Source organism: Elgaria multicarinata, chromosome 2 (genome assembly GCF_023053635.1).
Source record: "Elgaria multicarinata webbii isolate HBS135686 ecotype San Diego chromosome 2, rElgMul1.1.pri, whole genome shotgun sequence".
NCBI classification, from domain to species: Eukaryota; Metazoa; Chordata; class Lepidosauria; order Squamata; family Anguidae; genus Elgaria; species Elgaria multicarinata.
The window spans coordinates 56,479,922-56,491,580 of record NC_086172.1 but is presented as its reverse complement, the minus strand read 5'-3'; the positions used below and the strand labels follow the sequence as shown (position 1 = coordinate 56,491,580).

Below are 11,659 nucleotides of genomic sequence, written 5' to 3'. Positions count from 1 at the left end.
CCTTCCTTCTGATGCCGCTCAGCTACGGCAGCATCTTCATCCGCCAAGTCCCTTTCCCGTTGCAAACGGGCCCCCAGCATCAGCATCCTCCGCCATCAGCAGCAGCAGCAGCAGCGACGGCAGAACTTGGGGGAAGTTCCAAGCTTGCCCGGGAGTGGTGATGGATCTCCCAGGGGCAGCCAGTGTGGAGAAGGGAGGCGAGGGGGTGGGGGTGGGGGTGAGAAAGCAAATAGAAGGCAGCTTGGGGGTTTCGCCTCCTGCTTCCAGGGAAAGTGTTTCAATTCAAAGTGAGTCAGGCGACTGGGAATCATCTGACTGAACTTCTCTGAAAAAAACGACAGGCATTCCTGGGCTGCTGCTGCTGCTGCTGCTGCTGCTGCTGCAGGGTCTTCTCAGCTCCTGCAAACCCCGCAGCAACTCTGCAAAGAGACCACGTTGAAAGGAAAGGTCTCTTTCTGCCCTAATTCATCCTCCCAAACCTGCCTCTTCCTGTATCCTAACTCCCTCCAGCTCCGATCCCTCTAGGAAATCATGAACTTGCTGGCTTTAAACGCCACAAGAACCCTGTAATAATTCGAAGCTGCGTCTTATCTTAAAACGGAGGGTCCACACACAGACGCGCGGGGAGACACAGGCCATGCTGCCCAGAGGGATTCTACTAGGATGGTTTTGCTCTTGGTTTTAGGAGGAAAGGAAAGGGAAACAACAAAACAAAAAACCCAAAACCATACCCGACACAAATAAAGAACAATTCTGTCACTCTAGCTTCTTCTGTTACAAATTTTGGCCAGCGCCTTTTACTTTTTCCTTTGCAAAAGCCACAAACATTTTGATTCTCATGAATTTCTTCTCGTGGATTTTGAATAGCACCGTTCAGTGTCACGTTATCAGGAAAAACACAACCTCAGTAAAGTGACATCTTTTCCAGGAATCCAGAAGAAGGGGGGGAGGGGGGAAAATCCACTCCGTTCAGATAAATCCCCAGCAATTCCCAAAGGGGCCAAAATACGTGTTTGGGGAGAGAGAGAGAGAGAGAGAGAGATGAGAGATGGGAGAGAGAGAGAGAGAGAGAGAGAGAGAGAGAGAGAGAGATGAAAAGGGGGAGGGGATGACAAGGAAACACACCCTATATGTATCTACCTGCTACTCAAAATTCGAGTATTTCTTCACTTGAGAAATGAATGAACGATTAAAAATACACACCCCAAAAGGTCTGGGAGGTGGGACGGAAAAGAAATGCACCCCCCCCCCCCGCAACTGAAACACCGTACCTGAAGTTTTGGAAATCATGTTTGCGATTGTGAGACTTTGAGAAGAAGTTTCTTGGGTTTAAAGAGAAGTGACTTTAACCTGGCCAGTGACACTTTGCTCTCAAATGCTTTCAGTCTCTCTAACTTACACGACTGAAGTGTCAAAGTAGCAGAATACTCAGGGTCCTTTTGCCTGGGCTAATTATGCTTGTTTCTTGTATGTATCGCATGCATTATCACTCGCCACTAATGTCATCTCTCTCTCTCTCTCTCTCTTTCTCTCTCTCTCTCTCTTTGTAGAACAAACTGTTAGGAGGAAACATGGAACGTATAGATAGACATGCAGATATTTTACCACACCACAGTGGCCGAGTTTTAAGAAGATAAGCTAACAGCCTTACCAAACACGCGTGCGCACGCACACGCACACACACACACACACACACACACAACCAAGAAAGATAAATAAAGTGGATTAAACTACACCATCTTTCCCTGCAACTGTCCACTTCTGAATATCAAGAATGCCTAGCCTGAATTATCATTCCATTTCTTCTAAAAGGAAAACCAGAGAGAGAGAGAGAGAGAGAGAGAGAGAGAGAGAGAGAGAGAGGAGAGAGGAGAGAGAGAGAGAGAGAGATATTACTATTTAACATAAAAGGCGCGCGAGTGCCCCCACCCCAGCACAGTGACACAAAGGTTTTGTTACCCAGTTGATCAGCAACGTCTTTTACCTATTTCTAAAGGATGGAAACGGCGGGGTGGGGAGAGGAGGAGGAGGGAAGAAGGAAAGCCCTGCAACAGACATTGATTTTAAGCAAATCAATAACCAACATTTAATAATAATAAAAGAACAGAGGAAATACAAGAGAAGAGAGGGAAACCTTAGGTGTAATTTTAACGACTATTAAATTGCCAACGTGCAGGTCCAGGAGGAGAAAAAATGGGGTGGGGGGCGATGGACAAGGAAGGTCCAAGTCCACCTTAAATAATGACAGACGCAAGACCAAATGGGGGGCGGGGAAGGATAAACTGTTTGGAATATATTCTTTGGAGTTCCTTTTTTTTGGTGTGCTCCCCCCCTGTTTTTTTTTTTGGGGGGGGAAGAACCCTACAAACGAAGGGAGGAGATCAAAGACAACACAAAGAAGGACATTCACACACACACACACACTCTCTCTCTCTCTCTCTCTCTCTCTCTCTCTCTCTCTCTCTCTCTCTCTCTCTCTCTCTCCAGCTAGTGTGACTTACTTAACCAAGAGTTTTTTGCCTAAAGTCCTATACCACTCCCCCATATGGTTCGACACCTCCACAACAACGAGGAGAAAGACCCGCACAAACCCCACACAACCTGGCCGGAGAGCGAGCCAGCGAGCATTTGTTTGGAGCCAACCTTTCTCTTTGTGTTTTCTTTTCTCTCTCTCTTCCCCCCCCCCCCCCGGGAACAAAACCCTAAGTAGCTCCGCTGTAAGCGAAACGCTCCAGGTTTACACCAGCGTATTCTTCATTCCGCCTGCATTTCACCCCCACCCCCACCCCCGCGCCACTCCACCCCCAATAACTCTCCAGAGAAAAAGTTGCTCAAAGTGGGCCCAAGGAAAGCCATTCAGAATGTGGGTGAACGGCGTGGGTAGGGAGCGCGTGTCTGTGTTTTGCGGGGTGGGGGTGGGGGGCTTGTGAAGAGGAAGGACAGAAGATATTAGAGGTGGGGGGAGAGTGAAAGCCCCACGCGAGCTGCCAAAATCCGACTTGAACACGTCCTAGTGAACCTGACCCCCCCCCCCCCACCTTCTTCACCAAAGCCCGCAGAGATCAGAGGAGAGGGCAACCCTGGACAAATCACACACACACACACACACACACACACACACACACACACACACACACACACACACACACACACACACACACGTATTACATTCGCGATGCTGATGGCTCCTGCCTGCCTGCTAGTACGGACCGAGGGAGTTCCTTGGCGAATCTATCGCACCAACCAAACCAAGCCCCGAGTAACTCTTCCGCCTGTTCAGATCAAAATTTCTCACGCTGCTGCCCCCCCCCCCTTCCTTGCTTTTCCCAGCGTCTGGCTTAGCGGTTTGGGTTTTTCCTGTTTTTCCCCCCTTCTTTTTTAATGGAGTTGTTAAAAATCTCTCTCCCCCCGCCATCCTTTCCCTGATCTCTCTCTAAGACAAGGAAGGATCCATGGGCAGGGGCTGATCTTCGCAACGTGAAAACGACCGGACGTTCTCATTCTGGTTCTCTCTCTCTCTTTCTCTCTCTCTTTTCCTGGGTCTTGTGATGAGAGAAGCGGGGGGGAGAGAGAGAAAGAGAGAGGGGGGGCTTGGCTGAGAGGTGGTTGTGGCAGGGAACGCAGCGATCAAAGGAAAACAAGAAAGAGACAACGGCGGGAGGGGTGTGTGTGTGTGTGGAAAGAGCGAGCGAGAGGAAGGAGAGAGGAATCTAACGGATCTTCTTGGGCGATCTCGCCGGCACAGTAGTCAAGCAGCCGGGACCGGTTAGCTGATTCGCCCCAGGCTGCAGGCGAGAAACTTTCAGCCTCTCTTTCTCTCCCCCCCCCCCTCCGCCACCCGGCCGCCCCGAATCGAGGAAGAGGGGGGATCTCCCCCCCCCACTACTTTCTCTTCCTTCCTCTCTCGGAGCCTGGAATCCCCCCACCCCCTTTCTTCAGGAATCTGCCCCCAACTCCTCCGAGGAAGCCCCGGAGTTCTTTTTCTGCCCACTTTGATCGGACTTCTCCAAAGGAAGAGGCGGCGGCGGCGGCGGAGAGGGGGGGGTGGTAGAAGAGAGTGAGAAAACTGAATCAAATGTGAAGGAGCGCTCGCATGGCGGCGGCGGCGGCGGCGCGCAAGGGGGGGGGGCACACAGACACACAGGAATAGAAACGCCCTGGGATCCCCCACAGATTCTCTGACACTTTCTCCTGGACTCCCTTGAACTCTCTCTCTCTCGTTCTCTTTCTGCTGTCCAGAAATCCACAACAAACAAGACCGATCTCTCGCCTCCCCCGCAGGCGGTGGGGTCTTTTCTCCGCCACAGAACAAGCGACCGCCAGCCTCCGACCCCGGGGGCTTGGGCTGAGATCGGTGTGGCTTTCGAAGATATCCCCATCTCCCTCCCCGTCCCTTCGTTTTCTCTTCCTGTCTTTTCTTCAAGCACCACCCTCCCCCCACCGTCCTCTTTCTCTCGAAGTGAAGTCGCCAGGACCAAAAGTAAAAAAAAGAAAGAAAGAAAGAAAAACGGAAGAAGAAGAAAAGAAAAAGGGAAAAAAAAGTTTGACGGAGGGCTCCCCATCCCCTCCCGCCTGCCCCTGCTTGCTCGCTCTCCTTACCGTTTTTCCTTCTTGGATTGGCTTGTTTTCGCCTCTTACACCTGGGGCCATCCGCCATGATCTGCTGCTTCATTGATAAGAGTGGATCAGATGGCAGTTCGCATGGACTCGACTCCCTGATTCAGCAGCACGCAGACTCTATGGAACAACCAAACAGAGGAACGGGTGGGCATTGCTAGATCCCGTTCAAATGCAGGGCGCCAAAGGGAGCCCACGGAGGCAGCGCTCCTCTCTCTCTCTCCCCCCCCCCACCCCCAGCAAAGAAGATCCCGGCAGCCACAGACACGCACACGCTGCAGACACAACCCGGAGCAAACGGGCTCCTTTCCTTCCTTTGAAGAAACTGGCCGGTGGTCTCTCTCTCTCTCTCTCTCCCTCTCTCTTCTCTCTCTCTCCTCCCCCCCTTTCAAGATGTGAGCTCTCGTTTTTTCTTCTTTCCTTTTTAACAAACAAAATGTTTATTATTATTATTATTATTATTATTATTATTATTATTATTATTATTATTATTCCTCCTCTATCCTTCGCCAGCCCAGGAGATCAGACACACTCTCACACACAAGCATTACATCTTCAAAATGACTCATGACCCTATGAGGGAAGGCACTCGATTTTTCTTTATTATTATTATTTTTCTTTTTCTGTTTTACAAAAACACACCCCCAGCAAGGTTGTTTGATTCAAAGTGCTAGGAGGATTTCTTTCCTGAGGACCTAATGACACCATATGTAGTTTGCATAACCAATGACACCTTAAACATATATATATATATATATATATATATAGAAAGCCCATGGCTACAAACTGATAAGAGCAACAGAAGAACAGGGTTATCTGCCTTGATCCGCGTGTGCCCCCCCCCCCCCGAACTTGTTTCTCACACTTTCAAAGTCACGTTGGCAATATCCAGGACAGGATCTTTCTTCTCCCTCCACCCCCATCACACACACACACACACACACACACACACACACACACACACACACACACACACAGTGTCTTTTCTGCCTTTCTTCCCCAGGAAGAAAAAACAATTCGGGGGGGAAAGGGAGGAAGAGAAGAGAAGAGAAGAGAAAGAGAGAGAGGAGAGGAGAGAGAGGAGAGAGAGAGAGAGGGAGAGAGAGAGAGATGAGAGAGAGAGAGAAACTAGGCTTGTGGGACTTCCTTACAAGATGATTTCATTTCATTTATTTTATTTTTTTAAGGCTTGTAAACTGGTGCACTCCTCGCTGACACGCGCCGCAAGCTGGATTTGAGGTCTAGTCTGTCAAAACTGGGGGAAGCAGGAAACCCCTCGCTATGGCTGATCTAAGGGGATGCTGTAGCTTTAAAAAAAAAAAAAGCAACAACAACAAAACAACCCACGATGCTGTGACTTGAGGATTAGTTTAAACAGGGGAGCAGGAGTGGGTGGGGAGTGTGTGTGTGTGTGTGCGCGGGCGTGGGGGGGGGGGAAGACTATAAAAGATGTAACAGATGCAAACTGTAAAACAAGGACGATTAACCCTTGATCTCCTGAACCAAATTCATCCTAACCTCGTCTTTTGTCTGCCCCCCTTTTTTATTTATATACTAGACTTTTGCTATCTAGAAATGGATTCACAACCTCCGCTCTTGGATGAGTTGAAGCTGCAGTCCGCTCGGCGCCCTTACACGAGAGTAAGTCCCGTTGAAGTTAGTGGGGCGAATAAACCCCTTACTGATAGAGTAAACAGGGGGCTTCACAAAACACAACTTTATGGACCTTGGAGGGAGTGTGTGTGTGAGAGAGTTATTCACTTGCTTCCCTTTCATTTTGTGTTGTTGTTTTCCCTATGAACTTTAAGCGTGATGCTGGTAGATCTTGCAGCTCTGTTGTGGGGGTTAGCGGAAAAGACATTGCTGTGCAAGGTAGGGCTTTAAAATGGCACAGGCGAGGTCATTCGTGTGTCTTAGATCCTGTGGATTGTCGATTCTGCAGACTGTAGTCTATGAACCCATCTTGAGCCACTAACTAAAGTGTGTGTGAAAGAGCGAATGGAGGCTTTCAGGTTCCTATTTGCTAGGTACTTCGAACTCTATAGAATTTGCAATTATGTCCTCAATTAAAAACAACAGTCTATAGCAGGGAGCTAGCAAATTATTCAAAACAACAATCACACTCTTGAAAGCTTTCTTGGGTAAATGGCGAAATATGTAAGAACCTATTCCAGTGGCGAGAATCATCGCCAATGATAACTAACTAACTACCCTTTGATATTCATCATTATTATTATTTTTACAACAAGGTTGCCAGTCATATGCAGAACTGGGATTTCCAAAAAGTCCCCCCATAGTCCCTTCTTAGGTGAATTCTTATTTTATTTTTCTTTCCCCTTTTTCTTTTTGCAAACGACTTTTAAACAAGTTCTAGTGACTACTTTCACTTCTTGCTGAGAAACCCAGAAACTGAGGTGTTACTTCACCCAGCCTCAGAAAATAAAAGCAAGAAATGAAACTGACTAAGCAGAGAGAACAGCAAACTTTCTGCTTTGGAGGAATAATAATAATAATAAGCATTTTGTTTGTTTGCTTCCCGGGAGTTCTTTTTTTTTTTTTTTTTAAGTAAAGCTCTAGCTAAAATCTTATTATCCAGCCATGCCTGTGTTGTTCTTGTTCACAGCTTGAAAATCATTAACAGGTACGTGCAAACTTTAAGATGTGTAAACCTGAATCCGAAGAGAAATGAGCGGAATGCGTGTTCAAAAACAGACAGAAGAAGGGAAACTAGAACTTTTTTTTCCTGGTGGAAATTCTAATTAAAAAAACAAAAAAATGGGGAGGGGGAAAGTGGAAATCACCTTTTCTACCTGGTTAGCCAGGTATAGGGTTTAAGGGGAAGTTCCTAGAATTTGGAAGAAGAAGCAACTGTTCAAAAAATAAATAAATACAGCGATCCCAAGTGAATGCAGATTTCAGTTCAGAAAATGAGATCTTTCCCCCACATCACCACTTCCTCCCCAGCAACAGACTAGGAAAATAGACCCCAAGCCAGCAATGGTTTAAAAAGAGGGAGGGAGGCACAGAGAGAGAGAGAGAGAGAGAGAGAGAGAGAGAGAAAGAAAGAGAGAGAGGGGGGGGCGGAACAATATTAAAGCAAAATAGAAAAGAGGGGGAAAATATATCCGAGAACGTACCTGCGAAGTCTTGTTTGTAGTTTTGGCCAGCAATGGAGAGAAGAAGAAACATGAAAAAGCCGCGGAGTGGAGGAAGAAAAAAAGGTGCAGGGAGATGGTAGCTGGTTGAAGGGGAGGGAAAAAATGGTCAAAAGCCTCGCAAAGAGTTGTCGGAAGGGACCGTTATTCCTGCTGGGCAGGTTAGGACTGATCTCTTTCTGCCACTCCAGGAAACACAAACCTGGGGACGGACTGACGTGTTACGCCTCTTCTAATGACATTTTTTTCTTTTTCTTTTCTGTAGGAGAGAGAGGAGAGGAGAGGACCCTGAAAACACGCGCCACCTATCTTTGTGGGGAGGGATAATTGAAGAGCACCAAACGTGAGCATCATGTGGAAACGTGATCGCCAAGTTTCTCTCTGGGAAAGGAAGGATCTGGGATAGATTATACCTTGAAGTCTCCGCAAACGCTTTAGTGGAAGAAATGAAATTCCACCTCCCTCCCTCTCTCCCTCCCTCTGTGTTTCCCTCCCCCTTTCCCCCCCTCCCTCCCTGGCCTGCCTCTCTCCTTCCCTCCCTCCCTCCCTAACCATCAAGTCTTTGGCATCATTATCCTCTTCACTAAATCCTACTGGATGCAAGGCGGAAAGCGGTGAACACCATTCACAGAACTAGCCGAACTCAAAGGGAGCTGAAAGTTCCAAAGAGGCACCTTGGCTCTGCGGTTCACACCTCTCTCTCTCTCCCTCTCCCTCTCCCTCTCCCTCCCTCCTCTCTCTCTCTCATTCTCTCTCTCTCTCTCTCTCTCTCTCCTCTCTCTCTCTCTCTCTCTCTCTCTCTCTCTCTCTCTCTCTCTCTCTCTCTCTCTCTTTCTCCCCACCCCCACCCCCCAGCCGGCCTTCTTGTGCGCTCCTTGGTGGGGCCAGAGCCCGACTGCCTTCCCGGCTTCCCGGTACCTTGATGGGTATCTCTCCACCCCCCCCTCCCCGCAACTCATCTTCGGCCATCCCAAATTTTAGATGCTAGAAAACTCTTTCATAAAACTTCTGGTCAGAGAGGAAGCCGTTGCAGGGGACATTGCAGAGAGGACAAGTGCCCCAAGAACTGCGGATCGGTTGTTTGTATATTTAATTAATAAAACCATTTGGTTCCGTGTTAAGGCTTTGATCCCTTGCACGCTTGCCTGGAAGTAAATCCTTCTGCAATCCGATATAGAACGTCTTTGCCAATGGATGTATTTTAGGATCGGGGTGTTGATATCGGGTCCTCCGTTGCTCTGGCTTGGGAGGGAAGGAATAGTGACCTTTTTCTTGGCGTGCAGACAAAACAGACATTTAGAGAAATAATTGTTTATTTCTCTCTCTCTCTCTCTCTCTTTACATTTTCAAGGAGATGGGCAGAGGAACAGGTAAGCAACAGGGAAAGATGTTTGAAGACTGAGAAATCCTGGGGATCTGACTGAAGGGTGCTATAAAAATGGCTTATAATAAATAAAAATTAATACAGCATGCATATGTAATTTATAAAATAGACATATAGACAGACACAGACTTGTGGAGGGTGAACTTAAGGTTGTTTACTCAGAAACAAATCCAAGTATGGTCAGTGAGACATTCTGTAGTATGTGTTTTGTAGGATTTCAGCCAGACATATATACAGATTTGCTCACCTATATAAATAAATAAGATGGAAGGCTTGTGTATATATGTATATGTGCATCTATCTATCTATCTATCTATCTATCTATCTATCTATCCATCTATCATCTATCTCGGTGTGTGGATACACACACACATAAACACACAGAAAGACATACAGATAGATATGGATAGATCTTGATAGGTGGAAAGTTGGGAGAGTAGCTTTCATGGGGGGGGTTAGAAGTCTTTGGGGGGACTTTGGAAAATATTAAAATGAAAATTAAGCCCTTAGACTCCACCTTTGCACTGTGGGGATTGGTTATGCAAATCGGGAAGGGATTTCCTGGCCAATACAGCTTTCTACTGTATGGTTAATTAAATCATCACTCAAAAAGGTTTCCAATGTGACGCGGCTGTCCTAATCCAATCAGGTTACGTAGGTCCTAAACAAGAAAGATATTTTTTCCTCTCCTCCCCACATCTGGAAGTCAGCAATTTAGCAAGTACTGCACATTATTAACCAATTCCGAGTCCACATTCCCAGGGGAACCTTTAAAACACACACACACAACTTAAAGTGTGTTCTTAACCAATGCTCTTCTGTTTGCTTAATCAAGAAGCTGCTTTGCAGACGCATCATTCAGGGGTGAGCGGGGGGGGCGGTTAGGGGTTGGAATGGGGGTGGGAAGACCACTCACTACTGACGAAGTTCTTAAAACCCCTCGGAGATACTGGGCTGAAATGAAGGAGCAGGAGGGGCAAATACAATAGAAAGAGGAACCTTCCTAAAAGGCTTTCCTGGGTGCTTTCTCAGCTCTTTTTACCCCAACCAGACCCTCCTTTGTGGAAGGGTGTGTGTGTGCAGAGAAACTTTTGCATGATCTCAGTGTTTGAATAGAAACACACACACACACACACACACACACACACACACACACACACACACAGGTTCCAATCCTTGAGGATTGGCTGGCATGATCCGGACTGAAGGTAAACAGGAGGCTGCCCGGGGATGAAGGGGGGTGGGGTGGATGGGTGTGTGTGTGTGTGTGTGTGTGTGTGTGTGTGTGGATGGCTCCTCCGCCAGCATCTCCCTTCGCTTTGACACAGTTAAATCTATTACAGCACTACCCCCCTCCCCTTCCCACGCCCCGCTCTTCTCCTTCCCACTGAAGGAAACTGAAACAAATGCTACGCTGATCCGACACTCTACTTTTACTTACATTAAGCTAAGATAAACTGCTTTCGAACCGTGCATTGAACGTGCGCCTTGAGCGAAGCACTGGGATGCTCGCTCGAGTCACTGGCAATCGCCCTCAAAAGCGAGCAGGCTTCTGAACTCTGAGTCTGTGGGTATAGTGGGGAGGGCGGAAACACCCTCTCTCCACCTTGCTGGGAGCAAAATAATAATAATAATAATAATAATAATAATAATAATAATAATAATAATAATAATAGCACTCCAATCAAAACGTGCAGGGGCAACCGGACTCTTTTCAAGCTTTGTGTAATTCATTCCCCAAACTGCAACTTAACCTTCCAAATAAATCTATATAAGGAATTTAGGAAGGATTTCTTTCTTCCTCTCGTCTTTCCTTAAACAAAATCCATTCAAATCGGGCTAAATCCTTCGATCCGCAGAATCTAGAAAGGGGCAGAGATAAGTTAGAAGTTCCTTGCAAACAGTGTGTCGAAGGGATTTCTTGTTTCGTGTTTAAAGGCAATATTCAGACGTTTGATTGATTCACTTAATTTTTTAAGGGGGGCTGTTGGGTGTGTGGGGAGGTAATCTATTTTTAGTGCGCTGCCAGATCAAATGCTTGCTTCACCTTTTCTTGACTGTGGTTTTCTCCCCAAGTGTCATGTTGAGAGTACCCCCCCACCCCCCACTCCTTACAAGCCACACACCGAATTGAACGCGTCCCAATTGCCCTGTTCCATTCGAATCAAAGGGAGTTTTGCTACTGGCTTTCACGGGAGAAATGTGGTCTCTTTCTCCAGGGCAGGTAAGGCAGATCCCGAAAGGTGGGACGCCCAGAATCCAACCCCACCCCGACTATGCCTGTGGTTATTAAAGAGCCGCTTCCACTTAAGATCTGCCATTAATGTCAGATATTGACATCTCTCCCCCCCCCCCACACACACCCCAAATCTGATCCACTGATGATACAGCAAGAGATGAAACTCTGTAATTAGACAAGTGGGAGAAGAGACACTTCAGGCATTGATTCCTGTTCTTTGGATTGAGTTGGGATCAAACTTTGTTTTACGTGGGGGGGGGGGTG

The 11,659-nt window shown here is 47.3% G+C and overlaps 1 protein-coding gene across 2 annotated transcripts in view; it reads right to left on the bottom strand.

The window, feature by feature from the left end:
* ZEB2 (zinc finger E-box binding homeobox 2) overlaps positions 1 to 8,071 on the bottom strand; it is a 174,194-nt gene extending 166,123 nt beyond the window's left edge. Inside the window, exons 1-2 of one of the 2 annotated variants that reach the window (XM_063116580.1) lie at positions 7,975 to 8,071; positions 4,600 to 4,737 (exon numbers count right to left, since the gene is read on the bottom strand). In XM_063116580.1, the coding sequence (XP_062972650.1) occupies positions 4,600 to 4,672 (73 nt within the window). In that variant the 5' untranslated portion in view covers positions 4,673 to 4,737; positions 7,975 to 8,071. The other variant, XM_063116579.1, reaches the window with a different exon arrangement.
* Between the last annotated feature and the right edge of the window lie 3,588 nt (positions 8,072 to 11,659).